The 21,276-nt window shown below is 42.0% G+C and overlaps 1 protein-coding gene and 1 long non-coding RNA gene across 2 annotated transcripts; one reads left to right on the top strand and one right to left on the bottom strand.

Moving 5' to 3' along the window:
* Positions 1-191: 191 nt before the first annotated feature.
* LOC125009019 lies at positions 192-3,827 on the top strand. The gene is made up of 2 exons (XR_007112934.1): positions 192-368; positions 3,153-3,827. It is a non-coding gene; the product is annotated as an uncharacterized LOC125009019 (long non-coding RNA).
* A 1,434-nt stretch (positions 3,828-5,261) lies between these two features.
* mknk2b (MAPK interacting serine/threonine kinase 2b) lies at positions 5,262-16,260 on the bottom strand. The gene is made up of 14 exons (XM_047586496.1): positions 16,112-16,260; positions 15,003-15,225; positions 14,440-14,530; positions 14,190-14,291; positions 13,968-14,065; positions 11,665-11,744; positions 11,443-11,516; positions 11,242-11,346; positions 11,088-11,143; positions 10,889-10,984; positions 7,228-7,422; positions 6,965-7,129; positions 6,836-6,876; positions 5,262-6,731 (listed from the first exon to the last, which is right to left on the bottom strand). Exons 2-14 carry the CDS (start codon positions 15,051-15,053, stop codon positions 6,458-6,460), a joined length of 1,428 nt encoding a protein of 475 aa, XP_047442452.1. The 5' UTR covers positions 15,054-15,225; positions 16,112-16,260; the 3' UTR covers positions 5,262-6,457.
* Positions 16,261-21,276: the final 5,016 nt, after the last annotated feature.

Here is a 21,276-nt window from a genome sequence, read left to right as displayed (position 1 = left end):
GTGACGTATGACGCATGGAAACCATAGTAACCGCTTGACTTCTAACCTTTCTGCTCCCAAAACGCTTAATAGTTTTTTACTTAAAATTCGCTTTAAACTCGCAATTGAGAATATATGTTTTAATTAGGAACAGAACTGGGAAAGTTCGCTTTTGACTTCCTTTGATTTTATTCACGTTTATCACCCGATAACTGAGCTACAACACACCTTTAATTAGTATAAACATCCGTTTACGCTCCTCTCGGGATGATAAATGTGGGTTGAAAGTCAAGTAAAGGCGACAACTGTTTTGACATGTTTTAATTTTATTTCACGGGAGTCCAGAGACGAGGCTTGGATATGATGTTCAGCCTGGGAAAGGAAAGCAGGTAAAGACATTTTTTACTACAAACACCTTGGTCAACAAGCCGCAGCTGTGTTAATGATGGCTGCGTCCCGATTTACTCGTTTTGTTCATTTATTTATTTTTATTTGGCGCATGGATGTTCAGTCATCCAGTTCAGTCAGTAGCTTAGAGGGAATACTTTAATGAAATAGAGCCATCAATAATATGTGTGTGCTTGTTCTACAGGGGCAATTTAAAATGCCAAAGATTTCCCTTCTTGCCTAGTTAACACAAACACATTTTTCCGGTAACGATGGATTTTAAAGCACACACCTACAAATCTAAAATATACAAATTAATTTAACCTGGCCTGAATCACGTGATAAAACTCTTTGGTACTCAAAAATTAAGGTAAATTACCCAAAACGTACAGATTGTTTTGCTATTTTAATTAGCAGACATTTGTTTCGAAATCCCAAACCTCGTTAACCGCTTTGTAAATCTCTCCTCAGTGGTGATACCTACCTGCAGCTCCATGCACAAATTTCCGACTAACACGTGCACGAGCTTTTTTAAATCCTCCACGACGCAGACACGTGATCTAATTGTGTCCACTTCCGGGTTTCCTCTCCTCCTCAGGTGGTCAGGGCAGGTTATCAGGGATGAAATAAATGTGTGGACGTGATCGTGCACAGTTCTTTTGATTTGTATTTCTTGTCAATACCTTAATCTTGAAATTAATCTTGAAAAAGTAAAACTAAGTGACATATTTGGTTTCATATGCAGATGCTCCTAACACAATTAGCTGAGGTGATATCACAGTTTTGTGGATAGTGAGTAACGTTCCTGTGAAAATGTTTTTAGAGAATTATAAATGTTCAGGAAATTGCACAGTTTGCTGACTAAGAAATGCAGGTATAAATAATATAATTAACAATGACTGAACTGAACTTAGCTGTAACTACTCACAGCTGTGGTTTCCTGACAGATCAGAGTGTCTACTGTAAGAAAAACAAATTTATTTATGCTGACATACTGTCGCGTCTTCTCATTCATGGCTCGTGTAGCACTGATCCCGTTGAAAGATGAGAAGTGTTGGAAAGTGAGGTGCCTGCATTGCTTTATTATTTATTGTCATTTAGTAATATAAAAGCTGATGTTAAGATAGTGTAAATACAGAATACGTTTCAAATTAAACCTCTAGTTGCCTGTCACAGCAGATAAACTGGCTTGAATCTGCCTCACGCTGTGATTTCCCAGCTGTCATCAGGTGAGAGGCGGGATACATCCTGGACAATTAGTTGCAAAATCTGTAGAACAATATCTTTAATTCAAACTTAATTTCTTATCTTAAAGTCTCATGTCTGCGTATCTGTTATGCACATAAGAAAAACTGAGAAAATATTCCCATTTTCTAAGCAGCTTTTTGCATAGAAATAGAATTAACTTGACTCTTATCCCATGACTAGAAATCCCATAATCTGCTGCTCACACAAGGTTGATTTGCCCCATTCACTTTTATATAACGTTTGAAGTGTAAAACATCTTTATTTATTGACTTAGGATGTAATCTAATATATACTTATTGCATGTCATACCATAACTTTAAAATTACCAGGAGGATACATTTCATTTTAATCTCATCGGGGAGATTCTTCACGCTTGGGTTCAAACTGTCCAGCAGAGGGAGTCAAACTCCTGCTGCAGTTTCTCACGGATCACACCACATTTTCACTGGTCTCTGTACAGAAAACACACTGCTGTTGCATCATTTAATTTTCACTGGCCCTATGACGTCTGTAAAGCTGAAATTGAAGTTACGCAACAAACAGGCCTGCTGTAGCTGAAGCCTGTGTGTGTGTGTTTTGAACTTTGTAGAAAACCTTGTACCTCTTGAATAAAGTGCAGCAAAAACACATGTATAAGGAGAAAAAACTGACGCCTCAGCGTGACAGATACTGTGTATTATTAATACATACATTGCCAGTAGAGAGGCCATATACGTATTTTCAGGTTCCAGCTACACAATGTAAGGAGTTGCTTTTGCACAACTGACAATTTAATGAAAAATACTTGCGCTTTGAGTTCATTAGTCACACAAGTGAAAACAAATGGCTTCTAATAAAACAGTTCAACACTAAATCCTCCTTCATGACTGTTGTAATGTTCAGTTTATGTTGAAACCGTGTCATAAATGTTGTAATCCAGCCCCATGATCCTTTATGAGCGTGTCGCTTGTGGCGATGTTAAACACAGTACAATACAAATACAGATTTTTGTTTCTGTTATTTAGCTCACTGACTAAACAGGGGTTTGTCAAAGCGATAGAAACGTGTGTCAGGGCTCTACAGTACGTTAAAAACGCAGTCATTTTAAACAAAAAAGCCAAATGCTAACATCAAAGATTTAGTCCAGGACTGTTGTATTATACATTTGTTTTTGCTAATGTACCTAATGAACTGGGAAGTTAGATTATGCTGAAGAAATTTGAAAGATTAGAAGACTAATAATGAAGCAGCCATTGTTAATAAGTAATCAAGTACAAATCCTATCAATGATTAAAGGATCGGGAATTATTACAGTTGATTATTTTTTTTAGTTTTTATTAGTCTAGAGAGAGAAGGAGGAACAATTTACTTTAATTTCCTCATTGAGTATTACCCAATAAATGCTTTCTTTTATGACCAGACTTGGCTTGTTTCCTTGAAATAATACCAGTAATCTTTCCTCATACTTTATTCCAGTGAGGAATCCAGCCTTGCAAAAGTGCTGAAACTACAAACTGGTATTTAGTTAATTCAGCACAACTTTTTTTTTAAATCTTCAGGGAGATCATGAGGTGGCACAGAGGAGCTGCAGCTCTTGCAGCAGAGTTGCATCAGTCTCATCAGTGAGAAGAGCAGAGCAGAGCAGCGCCCCCCCCCCCCAGAGCGTCACTAACGCAAGGTGAAACCACCGTCACATTTCAGTGTGTGTGAGCTCATATTTACCAACAGCCAAGGACGTGTGTGTGTGTGACAGTCGGCTCACGTATCAGGCGGAGCTGCTGATAGAAGGATTTACAGCACGAATCAGAAGAAACGACCTCGGGGCCAAACGATAACACCCCTGGTTAATGTGGAACTAGAGAGATAGTGGGGAGGGCACGTACCAGGGAGATTACAGCCGTTTTCTCCTCAGCCTTTCCTTATGCTTTCACCAATAAACATTAGAATAAACCAGACGGACAAATCTATAGTTCAAAGCATTTTATTGCATTTTTTTTTTTTTTTTTTTTAGAAAAACAATACAAAATTTTGTAGCAACTGTCATAAATGTTGCCTTGAGTGAACTGCAATCATTCACATGGTACAGTAAAGTGCTTATTATAAATCAAAATGTTTTTTGTACTTAAAGGATGTATTCATTTTGAATTTTTACCCAGGAACACGATGGGCTTCGGGGGGGATTCAGTGTTTTTTTTTTTCTCTTCTAAAAAATAAAAAATAAAAAATATCAGGCGTCAACTCAAATTGCTTGAGGACTCGATCAGTATGGTCAGAGTAATCCCCCACCATGCCCATGAAAAAGGACCCATTCATCAAACATTTGATCCCCGTTACTGGATTGTAAATGTTTTGGCCTGTGGGCTACATTCAAATTGTGTGGAGGTGGATGATACTGTCCATTTGAATGAGTGAACTTTTAACACTTGATTACTTCAAAAACGTCACATATAAAAAACAAAAAAAAAAAAATAGAGGCTTAAAGATATTATTTGCCCCCACTTGCCCCGGTAGAAAGCAGTCTTGGGAGAAAAAAAAAACAAAAAAACGCTACTGCTCTTCCACACAACGTAGAAATGGTCATGACCAAGAAAACCCTTACTAGGATATTACAGAGTATGGCCACAGTCTGTGCGTTTCTAGTATATGACCCTATCAAAAAAGTAGGGACAAACTTGTGTGATGCTCAGAAGGGAGGAAAAAGGCAGAATACTGAACTGTATAGGTATTTTCAAAACCCCAAAGATTGCCTTGAACATCAGCTTAATGCTTTGAAATTACTGATAGTAAAGTAGTTTCCAAAATGGAGAAGAAACAGCTGCATACACAAATTCAAGTAAGTCTTATTATAAGACATAAAACCCCATAACGCTGCATCTGTAGAAAGGTATTTTTAGAACTATTACAGTGTCCTATTATCAGCATAGTGGGTCCTTTGACACCATTTCCAGAGTACCGTCGCTGCAGTGCTGGTAACAGGACATGGACAATCGCAAGTTCCCCACTTCTCACTGCTTGGTGATGGATGAGCAAATGTTCAACATCATGACCTGAACCTTCTTTGGTGAAATGGCTACAGTGTTTGAGAGACCCCATCACCATGTCCATTACCTGTCAGTTTCAGAATGAGCTTTAACTTAATCTGAACAACAATAACAAAAGAAAGGATTATTGCCAGCTCTTACATATAAAATAAAAAAATAAAATAAAAATAAAACTGAACTCTCCTTCACTGGGCATGAACGCTCCAGCTCAACCTAACAAACTGTTTCCGTCTCACCTCATACACCACATACTCTGAACTTTTAAAAACATAAAAAAAAAAAATAAAAACAAAGGAAAATATATCTGGTGTTTCACCTGAACTCAACAGCACCTGCATGAAAAATCACCATATAGAAAATGAAAGCTTATTAACAGCCATACAAAAAAAAAAGAAAAAAATCAGTGTGGCACATTGACATGGAGTTTTCAAACATGAAAAACAAAGTAAACTTAATACAACTAAATGTCTGTGGAGAACTTTTTTTTGTTTTTCTTTTTGTGGAATGTTTTCCTTTTTTTTAATGTTTACTTTTTGATAAATCTCTGCCTCTTAATGAAGATCTATGTCATCGGTGTGGATGGGGTGCGTCTCATTAAAGACAAGACAACAGCAACACCATGAAAGATGATGGTCCAAATAAATGTAAAATGTATTTGATCAACAAATGACTCTGGTCACATTGGCCAAAATGTGCTTTTCAACCCCCATCAGGAGTTTTAACCTTTACTGCCAAAATATTTAAGGTTAAATCTAAAGATGCATAAATTCATCCGTAGAAAAAAAAAATATATCAAAAAAAAAAAAAATACAAATTCTAGTTGTAGCAAGAGGACTGTCAATTTCTTTACAATGAAAACAACACCGACCCAATTTCACTTGCGTAGCCATTTAACATACTGTATAATTAGCCTGTACCAACATACCAGACATAGAAGCTCAGGATCTGATTTGATGGACATATACCATGACCAAGTCAAATATAAATCTCACAACTTGCCTGAAGGTCTCAGACAGTGGGTGATGTGACAGTTTGGGATATACGGTCATCTAAAGGTAAGTCGTAGCTGGTCGGGTACAGGCAAACATTCTTTGCTCGTGAAGCATTAAGTGCGTGGCCGCTAAGCTGGGCGAGTGCGTGTCTCCTCTCGGACAGAAGAGGCTCAGTCATGAGGAATTCATCTTAAAATGGAGGAAAAAAAAATAATTCTTTGAAGAATCCCCACCCGCATAATGGACTGCACCAGGCACAGACAGCATTGGCTTACAGCCCTTCCAACCCCTTATACAATGAATCCCTTCGAGACAAGAACAGCCTTCATCTTGGCATATTGCATAAGCTTGTAAGTATCTGCAGATGGGCCACTCATGCACATACATACAGGCAAAGAGAACATTCCAGATAACTTAATTCACAGTGGATCCAGTTGTAACATGGGAGCAGCACAACAGGTTGTCCTTTGGTGTCTGAGCTTAGTTTTGAACTGAATTATATGAAAAAAAGTAAAATAAAAAGAACATAAGTTAGAAAATACTTCTCTCTCCCAAGTCATTAACTGGCCCTCCTCCCCAACCTGGATGAGCACATATCTGTGTTTGCTATATGCAGGCCCTGTGCTGATGTGCTTCAGAAGTGCTGCAGAAGGGCAGAAGGCATTAAGAGGAAGGGCTGCGAGCAGCACCTCCCTTTACAGCTAGGCAAGGAAGCCTGAATGGCAGAGGAACCAAGAGAGAGGGGCCAGAAGTGGGCAGGGAGAGTCTCAGGGCAGTCTTGGATCTGGACTTGAATCATAACGGAAGGTCTGAATTCAGGGTCGAAAAAGTTCAGGCACAGTCTCCCACGATAACGAGAGGAGCCAAGAGCTGACGGAGCTCTGCAGCGGAGACGGGCCCTCCCTTGGGCTGGCTGCCTCGCTGCCTGCGCCTGGCCAGTTTGGAGTTGGAAGGAGGAGAGAGGCGCATGGATGAGCCTGTAGCAGTAACGACGAACGGGGCTTCCTGCTGCTGCTGGTCTTCCATGCCATCCTGTTCAGCCAGTTGCCGGTTCACAGCCATGGCCTTTCCAGCAAAGAAGGTCAGATCCCGGGCACTGCTGGTTCTGATGGACAAGAACAGACAAACGGTTATTAAGATGAACAAAAAAAAAGTCGCACATTTGTTATCAAAGTGTGTTCTACGGCTCTAACTCTAATGTGTCCTCACCTCTGATGTAAGATGGACGTTGGCAAAGTATCAGATGCACCCTGAATCATGAGAAAAGACATTTGCTCATCAGATACAACATCTATCACTCAAAACGTAATTATGTGTAAATTATTTATTTGAACTTACCCCCTGCACCCAAGGGTGCTGCAGGACCTGGCTGGCACTCAGGCGTTTTTTGGCATCCCGGACCAGAAGTTTGGATATAAGGTCTTTGGCACTTGAGGAGATGTGAGCCCAGTCTTTCTCTGGAAATTCGTATTTCCCTTCCTGGATACTCTCAAACAAAGTGTTCTGGCAGTGGACATAAAAACATTTGTGATCAGTTACAATCGCCTTAATGGAAAATGAAATGTTTCTCTTATTTAGTCTTCATCTCGACTAAGGCTCACCTGGCAGGTGTGGCAGGGCTCCCCCAGTTCCCAGCCACAGTCGCCACCACAGCGGCCTACGAAGGGTGGGTAGCCACTCAGCATGATGTAGAGGATGACTCCCAGGCTCCACAGGTCACAGCGCTTGTCGTAGATTGTAGCTTCTTCACTGAAGGCTTCAACTACCTCAGGTGCCATGTACTCTGCCGAACCACACTGAATAGACAAATGGAAGAAGAAAAAATGTTTGGCGGTCACACAATTATAAAATGTACACATCAGATTACAGAGTAAAAGCTTCAAGCTAAAAGAAACCAGCTTTTCGTGGCTACTGCCACATTCTTTTATTCAGCTGACACCTCGTGGTTCCAAGTATTAAAGCTTTGGGCCTGTTCTGAGGCTGTGTGGTGGTGGGCTGCCTATGTGACAGTCACATGCTTAGCTGCAGGGACGGGGTCATTTAAAATTCACCATACAGCTATTCTCAGTCTGCTGAAAGGCCTTAGCTGGAACATCATGTTACAAGACAAATTTGTGTGGGTAGACGGCAGCGGTGAGTCACTACTTTGACCATCGAGCTGTATAAAACCGAGGCAGAACTGGCTGAAAGCAAAGAAAAGCTCCACCCTGACGGGGCCTTGTTATGTAGCTAGGAAAGAAATTAGGCCAAACACTGAGCAGGGAAAAGAGGATTGGCTGTCCCACAGAGCCACAGACTGGGCTGAGCCCCGACTCCTTACGTAACTTGGAAACACAAACACCAAATGCTGTTTTAATACTAAAGGACCGGAAAAGAGAAACGGAACAGGCCGCTAGTTCAGCAGGACTTTGTTACATAATTCTATCTGCAGTTTGGGTTCTTTAGGTTTCTGTAGGGTTAGAGTTCTAAATGCAGACAATTCCAGGTACGATTTCAGAGAATTCATTTTAACAGTTTAATACATTAACCCTTCCTTCGACCATTCGTTTATTTTTGACATGTATCACACAGACAGGCGCATATTGTGAAGTCATTGTCCCCAGAAGGGTCTGCATCCTGGCAAACCTCCGTTTCTATATGTGGAGGTACATGTTTACACTGAGCACGCCTCCATTGTGTCCCAGTACCATAATACCAGCTGTCTCCTAACTCCGCCTCCACCCTGCTGCACCCTTATGTAATGAAATTTGCTGCACAGGAATCTCATCTCAGACAAAGCTGCTTCTGTCAGAGAGAAAACCCCAACCCCCACATTTCCACCTCCATCGTGTCTGGGGCAAACGCTTACGTAGACCAGTCCAAGGATTCAGGCCAAATGCGACTGCCATAATAATCCAAACAAGACAAAGGAATGAAGGTTCGAAGAAGGATATGTTCGCCAACCAAGGTGCCCTAAAACCATAAAGTAATGTGATAGCTGTCCTCTCAAAACCAGCAATCCACACTAACCTTGTTTAAAAGCCACACAAACACACGCAGTTAATCAAAGACAAGTCAGGGTAAAGATCGCTGGTCCAGTACTGCCTGCGACTGACTGATTAGACAAGAAGGGCAGTTAAAACCATAACAGGAGCTGATCTGCACAGTCTAACATCTAAACTCAGATTCAGACTTGCTCAGACATCCTGTGCCGTTGCTGCAAACACCTTGTGAACTTGCATCAGTCACATCCTCCCCAGACCTTCCAGTTAGCTGCTGATCAGCTGATGTTGCCGCAGGATTCGTTGGTATTGCAACCTGGGGCTTTCCTGACACCACGTGACTAGTCAGACCACATCGACACCGCTGATGACACACACCTCTGCTGTTTGTAAACTACAGGATTATCGAAAGAGGCTTAAAGACCTGTTCTGTCGTCACGTACCTGCGACAACAAAAAAAAAAAAAAAACAGAAGCACTTCCTTGAATTAAAACGTCTTGGCTGCTCGCGTCTCTTCGCGTTGCAGTTCCACCCAGTTTAGAAATGCTGCACATGAGCCTTGACATTTGAACAGGCAGATTTATTTCATAGCAAGCAGACAGGCAGTGACCTGCGCGGAACACCTGGTAAACTAAAATTAGCTTTTTCCTAGAAAGACCCTTCTCCTCTTCCCCGAGTCCTCATTACTACAATTTATACGGTCAATCCTGAACATTCACATTAAACCTATATTTATTACCAGCTCATTGATAAAGTTGATTTAACACAGAACCAGGAACACAAGCAATAAATGCACAAGCGTGATGTATTGTGGAACAGCAAGTGTAGGAATGTGAATGAAGGGGGAGGGGGGGGCTTGGTGAAGAGTGCCAGCAGTGAGATGAAAATCAGATAACATTGTTCCTGTGATCAGGGGAAAAAAAACAAGCTAGAGCGCATGAGCAGACTGGGTTATTTATCCCTCCCAGTTTCCCTCCCCCACCCACACGCGCAGCCAATCACATCTCAGTTGCTAGGAGTAGAGGGGAAAGACTAAAAATTTCTAGAACAACCCTTATGCACAGCCATTGTGTAAAGAACATAAAGAAAGAGCAGACCAGCACAAGTGTGGTTGGGGCCACGGGGTGGAGACTGATCCGAAAGAGGATGGATGTTTTTCTCTCTCATACCACAGAGAGAAAGAAAAATGTGTGTTTTGGTTTCACTGTAACTTCTTTGTACCATAGGACACAGCCTTGTAGAAGTCATATTGTCCTCCCCAGACTATTGCATTCCAAGGCTATAACACTGTGTCCTGTCCCCAGGCATCAACTTTTCTTGCAATCAAAATCTAATGGGTCTAAAATAGGAATGCTTCAAGCACAACAAAAATGATTCAATGCTTGGAGAGGTCACTTTAAATGAAACATTACTGGAAAACTAACTCCTGCAACAAACCTCGAGTCATTCTGAATAAACATGTGACACCTCTTTACACCAAAAACACTGTCTCTCCTCTTTGAAAGGTCCAGGGATGGGCTCTCTAGCCATTATTTCTGCTACAGAAAGATAAAGTTACCAGTGTAGAGAAATCCCCCCACCAACCCACCCACCAACCGTACTACATTCTTTCAGGATGAATTCTTCACCTGCTCTGCTCAATCTATCCAGACCAGCAGACATGTGTTGACATTAGTGGAAAGCTTGCCAGCTCAACTTTACCATTCCTCTTTGGGGCTGCAAGTACTCTGCTTTTCTGGGTACGGTTCAGAGGCATTGCCTTGTGTTGTGACAACAGCAGGGTTAAATAATCATAACCCCAAAACTCACGGGCCTCAGTATTTGCTACTGATAAGCAACAGGCCATTAAACTGAGGGATGTTGTTTCGAGTGTTGGCAATCCTTCAGCATAATAAGCAAAAGTAAAGCTACATTTAGGAAGCAAGCCTAGTGGGGAGGGAATGTACTATTATAACCTCAAAACAACATTTTCACTCTGCCAATCAGTAAGATGTCCTGCTACTAACACCACTAAATGTTGCCCAATAGGCAGCCAGTCAGTGGGACTTGATAAAGACATTGTTTTACTGCCTGGAAAACACCCTTATCCACAACTAGGAGGAGATCACTGTACCAGGATATGCACATCTGACAAATTAACCTGCAAGTTCCTGGCTTTCAATCATCAGTCAGAATTCGAAGTCAATCAGCTGCCAACACTTTCTTCTGTCACAAGTACAACACATCACTGGACAAGATAAAAAAAAAAAAAAATAAAAAAAAAAATAGTGCATGGACTTACAGGAGTGAGGAGCTCAGGGGTGGAGATGGGTGAGCTATCACTATTCAGCTTGATCCCACTTCCCAAATCAAAGTCACAAATCTTGACTGGGGAAATCTGTCAAAAAGAGAAGGGGTTGTATTTATGTGGTTTGAGTTTTCAAGGTATCTCACCATTAGTTGTCCTTAGGACCAAACTGGCACATTTGCAGTAAGCTCACCTTGGCTGCACTCTCACAGAGAATGTTTTCAGGTTTCAGATCTCTATGTGCCATTCCTGGAGAGAAAAGTGAAAGCCATCATCATTGTGGTCATTTGCCTTCTTGATGACAGTGAGACGAACGAAAATTCACCATTGAGTACAAGTAGTCTTACCCTTGTTGTGCAGAAAGTCTAGAGCACTGGCAATGTCCTGCACAACCACGCTAGCTTCCTGCTCACTGAAGTGCCTTCTCTTGTGAATGTGTGCCAAGATCGACCCTGAGAGAGAAAAATTAGTACATTAGCTTCATGTCCAAGCAAAAGGCAAACAATGAATCCCTTGTTTCATGTATACAAAAAGCCTGAAGTACGTACCTCCTCTAAGCTTTTCAAACACCAGGTAAAATTTGTCTTCCTCTTCAAAGAACTCCACCAGCTCCAGGATGTTACTGCAGAAAAAGAAAAGCACTGTGAGCCAGTGATTTGCCAATCACAAATCATGCGAGTTCTGATAACTGAGCAGCCTCATGAGGATAAGATAAAACAAATGACGTCACTCAGTCTGCAGTTTTGACATTATGTTTGTCGGGACATTACCTATGGCCCTGGCACTGGTAGAGCATCTCAACCTCACGGAAGACACGGCTGCGGCTGTGACCTGGTCTTTTCTCGATGATCTGGAACAGAACAATATCATGGTTGAGCTGCAGTATTTGATAACAGGCCTCTGAATGAGAAGAAAGTCAAATGTTTTCCTCAGAAATGGGATGGAGGACGATTCTTAACTGCCCAGACAGCTCGAGAAAAACTGAGCCCATCTGTGTAAGTAAATATTTGGGTGCAGGCCTCGCCACAAAACCCCACCCACGTCTGTGTTTACTCTACAGCAGACGGTATAGAAAATTATATATTCTATATACGGTACCCTCTAACAGGCTTCCTTCCAGACCAGACCTGCATTTTCGCCACTTGCAGACCTTTATCCCTCCCTTTGACATAGATGCAAAGACTTTAACCTACTTAGAGCAATGTCTGCCAAAGCGGAGAATGAAAAACTCATAGCATCTATATTTACTCTGCATACATGACCCATATTTAAATATTAAGTGTTCTCAACAAGCACTAAGCTGCCTCTTACACCCCATGACCTAATCCAAAATTGTTTATGATAACAACAGAAACCTCTAAAAATAACTCTGTGCTGCCTGGATCTAAACCGCCAAGGGGCCACCAGCTGCACTGTGCTCTGCCAAGAGCGACAGAAAGATAGACTGCTGACACCAATGCAAAAGGCCTGAATTTTCCAGCCCTGGTTGGTTATTGTCTGCTTGGGAGGCTGTCCATGATTCTCTTCCTGGTAGCTGGATTACAGCTGCTATTGAAGCCCAGTGGGGCCAGAGTTGCAGTGTGTGTCTAGGATTAATGGACAGACAAGAGGCCTGTAGGCAGCCCAAAGCCTTTGCTCTGTTCCAGTCTGAGTCAGCAGCACAAACGGCCCCCAGTTAGCACACTATCTCCTGATCACAACACAACACCCCTACCCTGATAAAGAGACGTCGATAAAGAAACTGTAAAACTGACATGGCATTCAAGTGTAACTGACTAGATTTGCTGCTGTCAAAATGATTAATCAAAAACAAGGCATTGCTAAATCATCCTGCAGGTTCAGACATCCACTATTTACTTGTTGTGAACAACTGAAAGGATTTATCCAGGAGCACTGCATGGCTCTGCGTCTCACAGGCTTTGTTGCAACTGCAGCACAAGGAGGCCACACATGCAACCCCCCCCTTCCCAACTCCGCCATGTCTGGAGGGGGAGGGGAAGAGACAGGACATCTGGCAGGAGCAGCGAGTCCCCTCCGACTTGCAACAAACCTCCAATAACCACAGACCCTAACGGATCCTCCCCTAGAACTACAAATCCTGAGGGATCCACAATATCATTTTGGGCTAAACAACACTAGCAGACAATAGCCACATGACAGAATCTGTGCAAGGTCCCTCTGAATTATTAATGAGAATGATACAGACACTTGCACTATGGGGAAGGAGCTTTCAGCTGTCGCTTCAACAGAATTAAACTGCAAATAGGGATTCATTAAACGTATGTAAATGAGTCTGTGCTTACAGGAAGTGTGCCAATAAGATTAGTAGATGTGGGAATTCATAAAAAAAAACAAGTTTTTGCTATACTTTTCTACAGCCTAGTATTTCACAATGTCTTGCTCATAAAAACAAGGAAACGAGAATTGTATGAAAAGCAAAAAGGAAGTCCCTATGAGCCAAGACATGTAGTCACATGTTCACACCCTATTTGGAAAGGAAAAAGAAAAAAGCAAAACTGTACAGTGAGAACAAAGCAATGTAAACACCCTAGGTCACAACCCTCGCCTGTTGCCCCTCCTTCCTCTGTGGGTTTTGTTTTGGCACAGTTAGCAGTACACAATGTTCTCCCGACTAGCGTCCTCTATAGGCAAAAGGAGTAAAAGAGAAGGGGGTGGGTACACCAGCCTCAGCTCTCCGATTGGCTGAAAAACTATTGAAAAAACAGCGAGGGGGAAGTGTCTAACAGCAGCTAGTGTTGCACATTGAGAAGAAAAACAGTGCAGCAGTAGCACAACAGGACGGCCTGAAGACATACAGTACAGTGAGTGGCATCCTGCCGCAGGACCTAAACATCTGAGGTTTCTAGTGAATGGCCAGTGAAAGGAAACATGGATACAAATATGAACATTCAGTCACATAAGTGTCTTACATTTGACTTCATAATGAAGGAATTTCATTACACAAAACAGTTTCAATAAGCAACCAACATCAATCCCACAGATTTTCACATTTCACGTGATGATTAGTGGCATGCCCCAGACCAAACGTATCAAGTGTGTGGCAATATCTTACCTTGACAGCATATTCTTTGTTGGTGATGAGGTTGATGCATGTTTGCACTCTGGCATACGCGCCCTCTCCTAGTACCTCTTCTTGCAGTCTATAGACATCTGTGGGGAAAGGGACAGAAGGAAAATAGTCAATTAAATTAAGGAGAAAGCGCATTTTGTACGGACAACGTAGATTCACACGTTTTCATAACACCATGAAAATAATGCACATGAAAGCTCTTACCCTCAAATCTCCCAGAGAAACTGTCAGTTGCCCGGCAACGCTTTTTCTTCTTGTTTCTCTTCTTGGCGTCGGGGATGTCAATAGGCTGGCTGGAAGGCATGTCTGACAAAAAAAAAAAAAATACTGATATTATCATGGGCTACTGATGGAGAAACACAGACAGAACACTCAACTTCAAGGTCTATCACACAGTGTGGAGTGCATTGACAGAAATCACACAAAGACAGTCACAGACAGACGAAGTACTCACCGTGTCTTGGGGAGGAATCAAAATTAAATGATGAATCAATAAGATGGGATCCATTTTTAGTGAAGTCATCTGATTCAAAGGGATTTTGCCCCTAAGGAATGATAAATATGCAGGTTATGGTATGCAGTTGGTATGGTATTGGTATGGTATGCAATTTCATCAGTGAACTATTAAACTTAAGATAGTAAATTGTTATTCATAACTGTTAATGGCCTTGTTTTCACATTTCCTCTAGTCATAAACTAGACAGGAAAATAAGATAAAATCGTGATAAAATAATGGAACCTATCTGACTACATATGTATATCAACATTTTCTACAGTTCGTTTCAGTCACTAAACCCTCTATTGGTTGATTGGTACATGGATTGGTTGCACGTGCATGTGTCAGCAGACCATATGGTATGTTTATCAGCCATAAGATGGGGGCACAACAGATGCGTTTATATATAGCTGGGTAAAGTCCCTCTCCCATACATGCTGACAAACGTGCTCTGATTACAGAGACTTCCCAAAAGGCTTGATAGCAGCTCCGCGTCGTCGCTCGACAGAGCCAAAGCTCACCTTGAAGGAGCGGTGAAATCCGGTGACTTCGGTGATCTTGTTTTGCACCATTTTGTTTCGATTTGGGGGTTGTTGATATCCTTGGTGGAAGTGCTGCGGCGGCAGTGTTTGTTTTGGCTAATCAATTTGCACTTCTCCGAAACAGAAAGAGTTTCAGAGACAGTCGCAAGTGATCACACTGCGCTGGGCTGGTAGGCTTGCTGCGGCGCTTTAAACGGGAGCCCTGTTGGACCACACAAAACACACACACACACTGCTCAGCTACAACCCACAAAACCAGAACGTAAATCACCAAGATTGTGAATTGTTTGGCTGAAGTTTCACAGAACCGTCATGGGCCAAGTTAATAATAAGCACAACAATAGCAACAGCTAATAGGCGAGCACGACAAAAACGTTCATTAGCTCCTACGCAGAGCCTAGCGCTGTAACGTTAGCTGTAGCTAGACTTGCACATCCCCAGAAATGTTAACTACACTTAGCCGTGATTGATCCACTTAATAGTGGCGTGTTTCTGCTTTAGTATTTCCGACTGCTTCCCCCCGTCTCCGATTTTCGAATTGATCGTTTTGGATCAATAAAGTATCGGCTAGGTTTATCGAGGAGGTTTGGAGATACATGACTCCGGTTCAGTGAAATTTCGGGAAAGTTTCGGCCGCCATTGGTGAAATGAAGCAGGTAGAAGAAATAAAAATTAAGGCGACTTGAAAAAAAAAAAAAAAAAGACACAACGCCGTCTACCCATTTGGTTTGCGTTTTTACGGAGCGACGAGTGCACAAGTATAAATTTCTCATACCAGCGTAGGCTACATGCCTAAGTCACTGGGTCTAGCTCCCGCAAGACTATAAAAGCGTCTTTAGTTAGAAACAGTCCAGTGCGAGGATACTTGGCTATAATAAGTAACATTAAGCACATATAAGCCAATGCTGCACTTAGCTCAACAGTGACGGCTAACGCCTATAGGCGTTATTGACCGTTGACAGATTTAACTTTTAACGGCAGACAACAACGGTTCGCTGGCAGCCGTTACTGAGCCAGGGCAATCCGTGTTATTTTACCATTTAATGAAAACAGAGCACTAGCACAACCGAAATTAGTTCGTTACTCACCCCGTTGTTATTTTTACAGCTCCAGCGTTAGCGTCGTTGTTTGACCCACTGCTTCAACGGCCGCAGAGGACGGTCAAGGGGGGAACGCCTGATCGTTTGTGCGTGGAAGGTGGCTGCAGAACAGCAGCGTGGGTGCTTTTATAACCTCCCGCTTACCCCGCCCTTACCTGGGCGGAGTCAACGATCTGGACAGATCACGTGCTTTCGAGAAGAGGACATCTAGGCAAGGTACCGTTTTGTTTCAGCGTAGCATACTTTACCTCTTGCCTTGCATATTAAAAGCAAACAGCGGTCAAAAGCGGCACATATGTCACCAAATAAAGCTTAACCCAACGCATCATTTTCATTTAAAACAATTAGATATGATCTCAGCTTAAATTCTTCAAAGTTATTTAAAAGTAAAATCTGTAATGTACACGAATTCGGATGCGGCCAGTCAGCTCTGTTTTGTTTCAGAGGCCCCGCGACGAGATGTATGAAGGGGAGAAATGGCGAGTACGTGCAGATTGGCACAGTCAGCACCTACGGCTGTTTACGATGAAAGAGATGTCAGGATGCACATGGAAGTGACAAGACGTTGACGCACCAGTCGCACCGGTTGCGTTTGCGACAGCGTTTTAGATAACAGCGTCATTTTTTTTGCCGCATATCAAGCCCAGATTATAGTTTAGACTCTGTAGATAAAAAAACGACGTCAGCTTTGTTGAACATGTAAACAAAGTGTGCTGCAGCCTCTCACCGCACTTCCCTCCCTCTCTCTCTCCATTTGTGTGTCTCCGGACAAATCTGCATTTATAATGCCCTAAACTAGACTTCACTCTCGCACCAAGTGATGAATGACCGTGGCCAGATGGTTCATCAAAAGAAATCCCCGTCTGAGTCACTGCACGCAGCTCCTGGGTGACTGGGGCAGAGCCATGAGTTCAGCTGCTGCAGCCCTTCACAATCACACACACACAAACACATGCACATGCTCCCAGGCAAGCCGATACAGATATTGCATGAACCAGCAGTACAGGAAAATCCCAATGCCTTGAACTACATTATCATATTTGGTGTTAACGTCCAAACCCTCTTAGTGATGTGGTAATTCAACTGAATATTCATTTCCTGTGTTAAACTGTATTGAATTGAACTCCAAATACCAATTATTTCTGTTATTCGGCCTGCTGACTAAAGGGGGTTTGTCAAAATGATAGGAATGTGCCGGTGAAACAGTACAATTCAATAGTACAAACCACTGCCTCCAAAATGAAAACACAGACCAGCTATTCTAAACAATTGTCAAACACTTGCTTCATGAAGCTAAGATGTACTAACAGAATGTTATATTAATTGCATTTGTTGTCACTAGTGTACCTAAAGAACTGGCACGTGCATTTCGGTGGTTGGAGTAAGGCTGCGCGTTGTTTGCGCTGCCACATATCGGTTGATTTTTTTTTTTAAAGGTACCAGTAATTGCAGTCATCGAAATACAGGAAGTGGTGCGAAAAAGTGCAGCATGTTCCTGTGAAGTGTAGCGTGGAAGTACACAAACCAACGTAAAACGCAGTAACCAAAGTACAACCACTTCAAAGCTGTGCATGAGTTAAGCACTGCACATTCGTACAGTGAAAGAACACGGCTGAACAACTCCACAGCTGAAACTCCAAAGAAATAACATTGAATCTCATCTCATCTTCCATACTGCTTAATCCTGCACTAGGGTTAGGGGGGGTTTTCTGGAGCCTATCCCAGTTGGCATCGGGCGGGAGGCGAGGTACACCCCGGACAAGTCGCCAGCCTATCGCAGGGAAATAACATTGAATATTTTGTTCAGATCAGTTTACAATTTATTTATTTGCTTTAAATTTAGCTTTCCCCTGTGACTGCAATACGCTTCAAGAATTTTTATTCATACATTGAGTGGAATTCAAATTTGTTAAGCTTCCATAACAATTCAAACAGTTCCCGCTTTACAGAACCCAAACGCTGAATCCCAAGAGCAAATACTAAGTTTATGGGAGACGTCGTACAAACAAGATACCAGGTGATGCATGGAAGATGGGGAATTGATAACGGATAAAAAGAACAGACAGAGCTAGCATGCAAAGTATTAAATGCAGGCTCAGCAAAGTGATTCCTTGTGTGTTACGTTATTACAGTAATTTACAGTAACTACAGTATCTGCCTCCCCCCGAAGCCTCCTCGCCACTTGTGATGCGTGAGGAAGGAGAGGCACGTTGTGTTTGGTTTGCATTGTATCACAGTCGTGATAATGAGAAGAAATCCAAGGACCCTGATGATGTAGCAGCGTGTCCTCTAATTGTGAGATGCCACATCCACGTTGCTGCAGCAATGACATGCTCATACAGTATTTTAAAGGCAGGGGTATTCTCACAGGGGCTCAGTGGAGGGAATTCTCCTATAAATATCGTTGCTTGTGCATGCATCGGATCCTCTTAATCAAGTTCCGATATTACAAATAGAAATGCATGAACAACACGGCAAAGAAGTGTGCATGTTATGGTGCTAACCCTCAAACAGTACATCCTGTGCAGGTTCTTCTATTATTTATCGCTGTATATAATCTCTAGTCCAGAGTCCTGCGCTGTATAGCATGCATGTTTATCAAGGGTGTTTTAGTTAAAACCATGTAAGGGGTGTTTTCAGGAGTCTTCTGTCTTGTGACTGGAGGCTTTGCTGCCTCTCCTCCTCCTCCTCCTCCTCCTCCTTTCACCCTCTATCCTTCAAACACACTGAGCCCGATGGTAGCAAACATTACGCAAGCTGTTGGCCGACTATCCCCGGCCCCAGGAGCACATGATGTAGTCGCAGGTTGTAGTGGGAAAACAACCTCACACTTGGAGGTGCAGGACGGACGGGGCTGGATCCGTGTGCCACCACGGGTCAAAGGAAAGAGGGAAGGGCCGTCATAAATTCCTTCAGGTGACAACAACTCCATTTCAGATGTGAAGAGGAGATCGCCCGGGAGGGGGGGGGGTACGCTTTGTATAGACCGAGGTTACTGCAGTGTGAAATGTGATATAACAGGGTTGTGTCTCTGTTGTTGCAATCGAGATGCAATTCAAAGCCTTGGCAGGACGGATATAACGCCGGCGAGGACATTCACTTATAATTTGGAATTGGGTCATTTGTTAATGATATGTGCAAATGTCTCATTTCGAGTACACAAACTCACAGTGTGCAGCCAAACACATACATACGACTTGATTTAAACTTCAGCGCGGAGGGAGTGGGGGGGGGGCTACATTATTTAGTTATGCTAAATTTGTCATGACTTTTGTTAAAATTGCACAAACCTTGCACAATGCCACTAGAACATTTGATGCAACAGCTTAGCCACAAAACTACAGGATCTTGCACGATTTAACTCTCTCTTCAAGTGAATCTGGGGCAGTTTTAACAGAGAGCAGGCGTACGCAACTGGTCAGAAGTTTTAGAACACTCCAATATTTCTTTTTTATTGAAAAGGATGCAGTTTAATGGCTCATTTCATTCTGAAATGAAAGCATAGATCAAATAAACAACTAAAAAAAAAATCAATGTATACTCCAAAATATGTTCTAAACTTGGGAGTCATCAAAGTAACCATCTTTGTCTCATTTAACATGTGAACACACTTGGAAATCAAATATTTTCTAGAGAGTTCTTCCCAGTTTTGGTGCAGTTCATCACAAACCGGCTCCGTGGGGTTAAAGTCTAGAGACTGGGCCATGGTCCTCTCCGTGTTTTCAAGGTTTCCGTGTTGTTTTTATCCTGACGTAGTTCTGGTAGAGCTTGGACTAAAGTTCTGGGTCATTACGTTGCTGTAGGATGAAGCCCTGACCTATACCAGAGGATATTGATACTGTTCTAAAACGTTTGACCGGACGTGTATGTTGGTTTAGAATTTAAAGGTGAGCTATACACTCACTTGCCAGATCATTAGGTACACTACTAGTGAAAACAAATGAATTCTAATGTGACAACCCAACACTAAAGCTTCATGAAGGTTATTGTATTTAACATTTGTTTCAAACAACAAGTCGATTCGACTGTGTTTTTATTTTGGAGGCTGTGATTTGTGTTGCACAGTTCAATTAACACCTTTTCCAATGCTCTTTCAACCTAAACCGAACATTATAAGCTTCATGAGTCAAGATTTAGTGCAGGACTGTTACGTTAGAACATATTCGTTTTCATCAGTGTGTCTAATGTTTTGGCAAAACCTGGTTAAATAATGATAGCAAATTTAAAGGACACCTTAAATGACACCTTAAATGCCTTTTATCAACAATAAGATGAAGCCTGATTAAATGCGGGTCTGGAAAAAAAAACAAAAAACAAAAAAAACATTCCTGTATTTTCACACCCTCCATGCACTTATGCACTTCCAGGTACAGGTACAGTTATCCCTGCAAATGAAATTCGTGAATTTGCACATCTGAGACATGCAAATAAAACTGTCAGGGCCCGAGAAGATTAGTGAGCTAAGAAGCAGCCGTCTTACACTGTTACAATACGCTGCATACTTTTCGTAGGAAGGTCGCGTCGCCCCAGAGTGCTGACTTGTACCTCTTCTGAGAAACATTCCCAGAGCAAATTTCTTAGAAGGAAAACATTCAGCACTGGCTGAGATGGCTGCGCTTTAGGCGTTTCAGGATAAAGACAGCCCACTGGACATGGAGCAAAAAAAAAAGAAAAAAAGTAGATAAAAAAATACTTCAATCCAGAGCAGCCAAAGATTTTGCAACATTTCTTGTTTTGTTCCAGGTTTTTTTTTTTTTCCCCCAGTTGTGCTCTAGGAAACACTTTGTGCTATTTATTTTGTTGTTGTTGCACTTTGCTCTTATTGAATAACCTCGCATAACGAAGCATTTTGAAATTAATCTTATTTATTGTTATTATTATTTTTTTTAAATTCTTGGAATTTAGTTTCAGATTGGGAAACACACCAGCAGCCGACTACAGCTGAAGTTCATTGCTCTGGACTTTTCACACTGGTGCTTTAGGGCTTCGGCCGCCTCCTAATTCCTGAATAACAAGCTGTAACACAAAGTTTTATTATTTATTTAAGATTATCATCATCATACACCTTTTCTTTACCTTCTCTCTATGTGTCGCATATAGCGGCGTTTGCTCGTGTGCTTCACCTTTTTCCTCAAATATTCCCCTATTTGCAT

Source organism: Mugil cephalus, chromosome 6 (genome assembly GCF_022458985.1).
Source record: "Mugil cephalus isolate CIBA_MC_2020 chromosome 6, CIBA_Mcephalus_1.1, whole genome shotgun sequence".
In the NCBI taxonomy this organism is placed as follows: domain Eukaryota; kingdom Metazoa; phylum Chordata; class Actinopteri; order Mugiliformes; family Mugilidae; genus Mugil; species Mugil cephalus.
The sequence above is the reverse complement of the archived record's forward strand: the minus strand, read 5'-3'. Positions and strand labels throughout refer to the sequence as shown.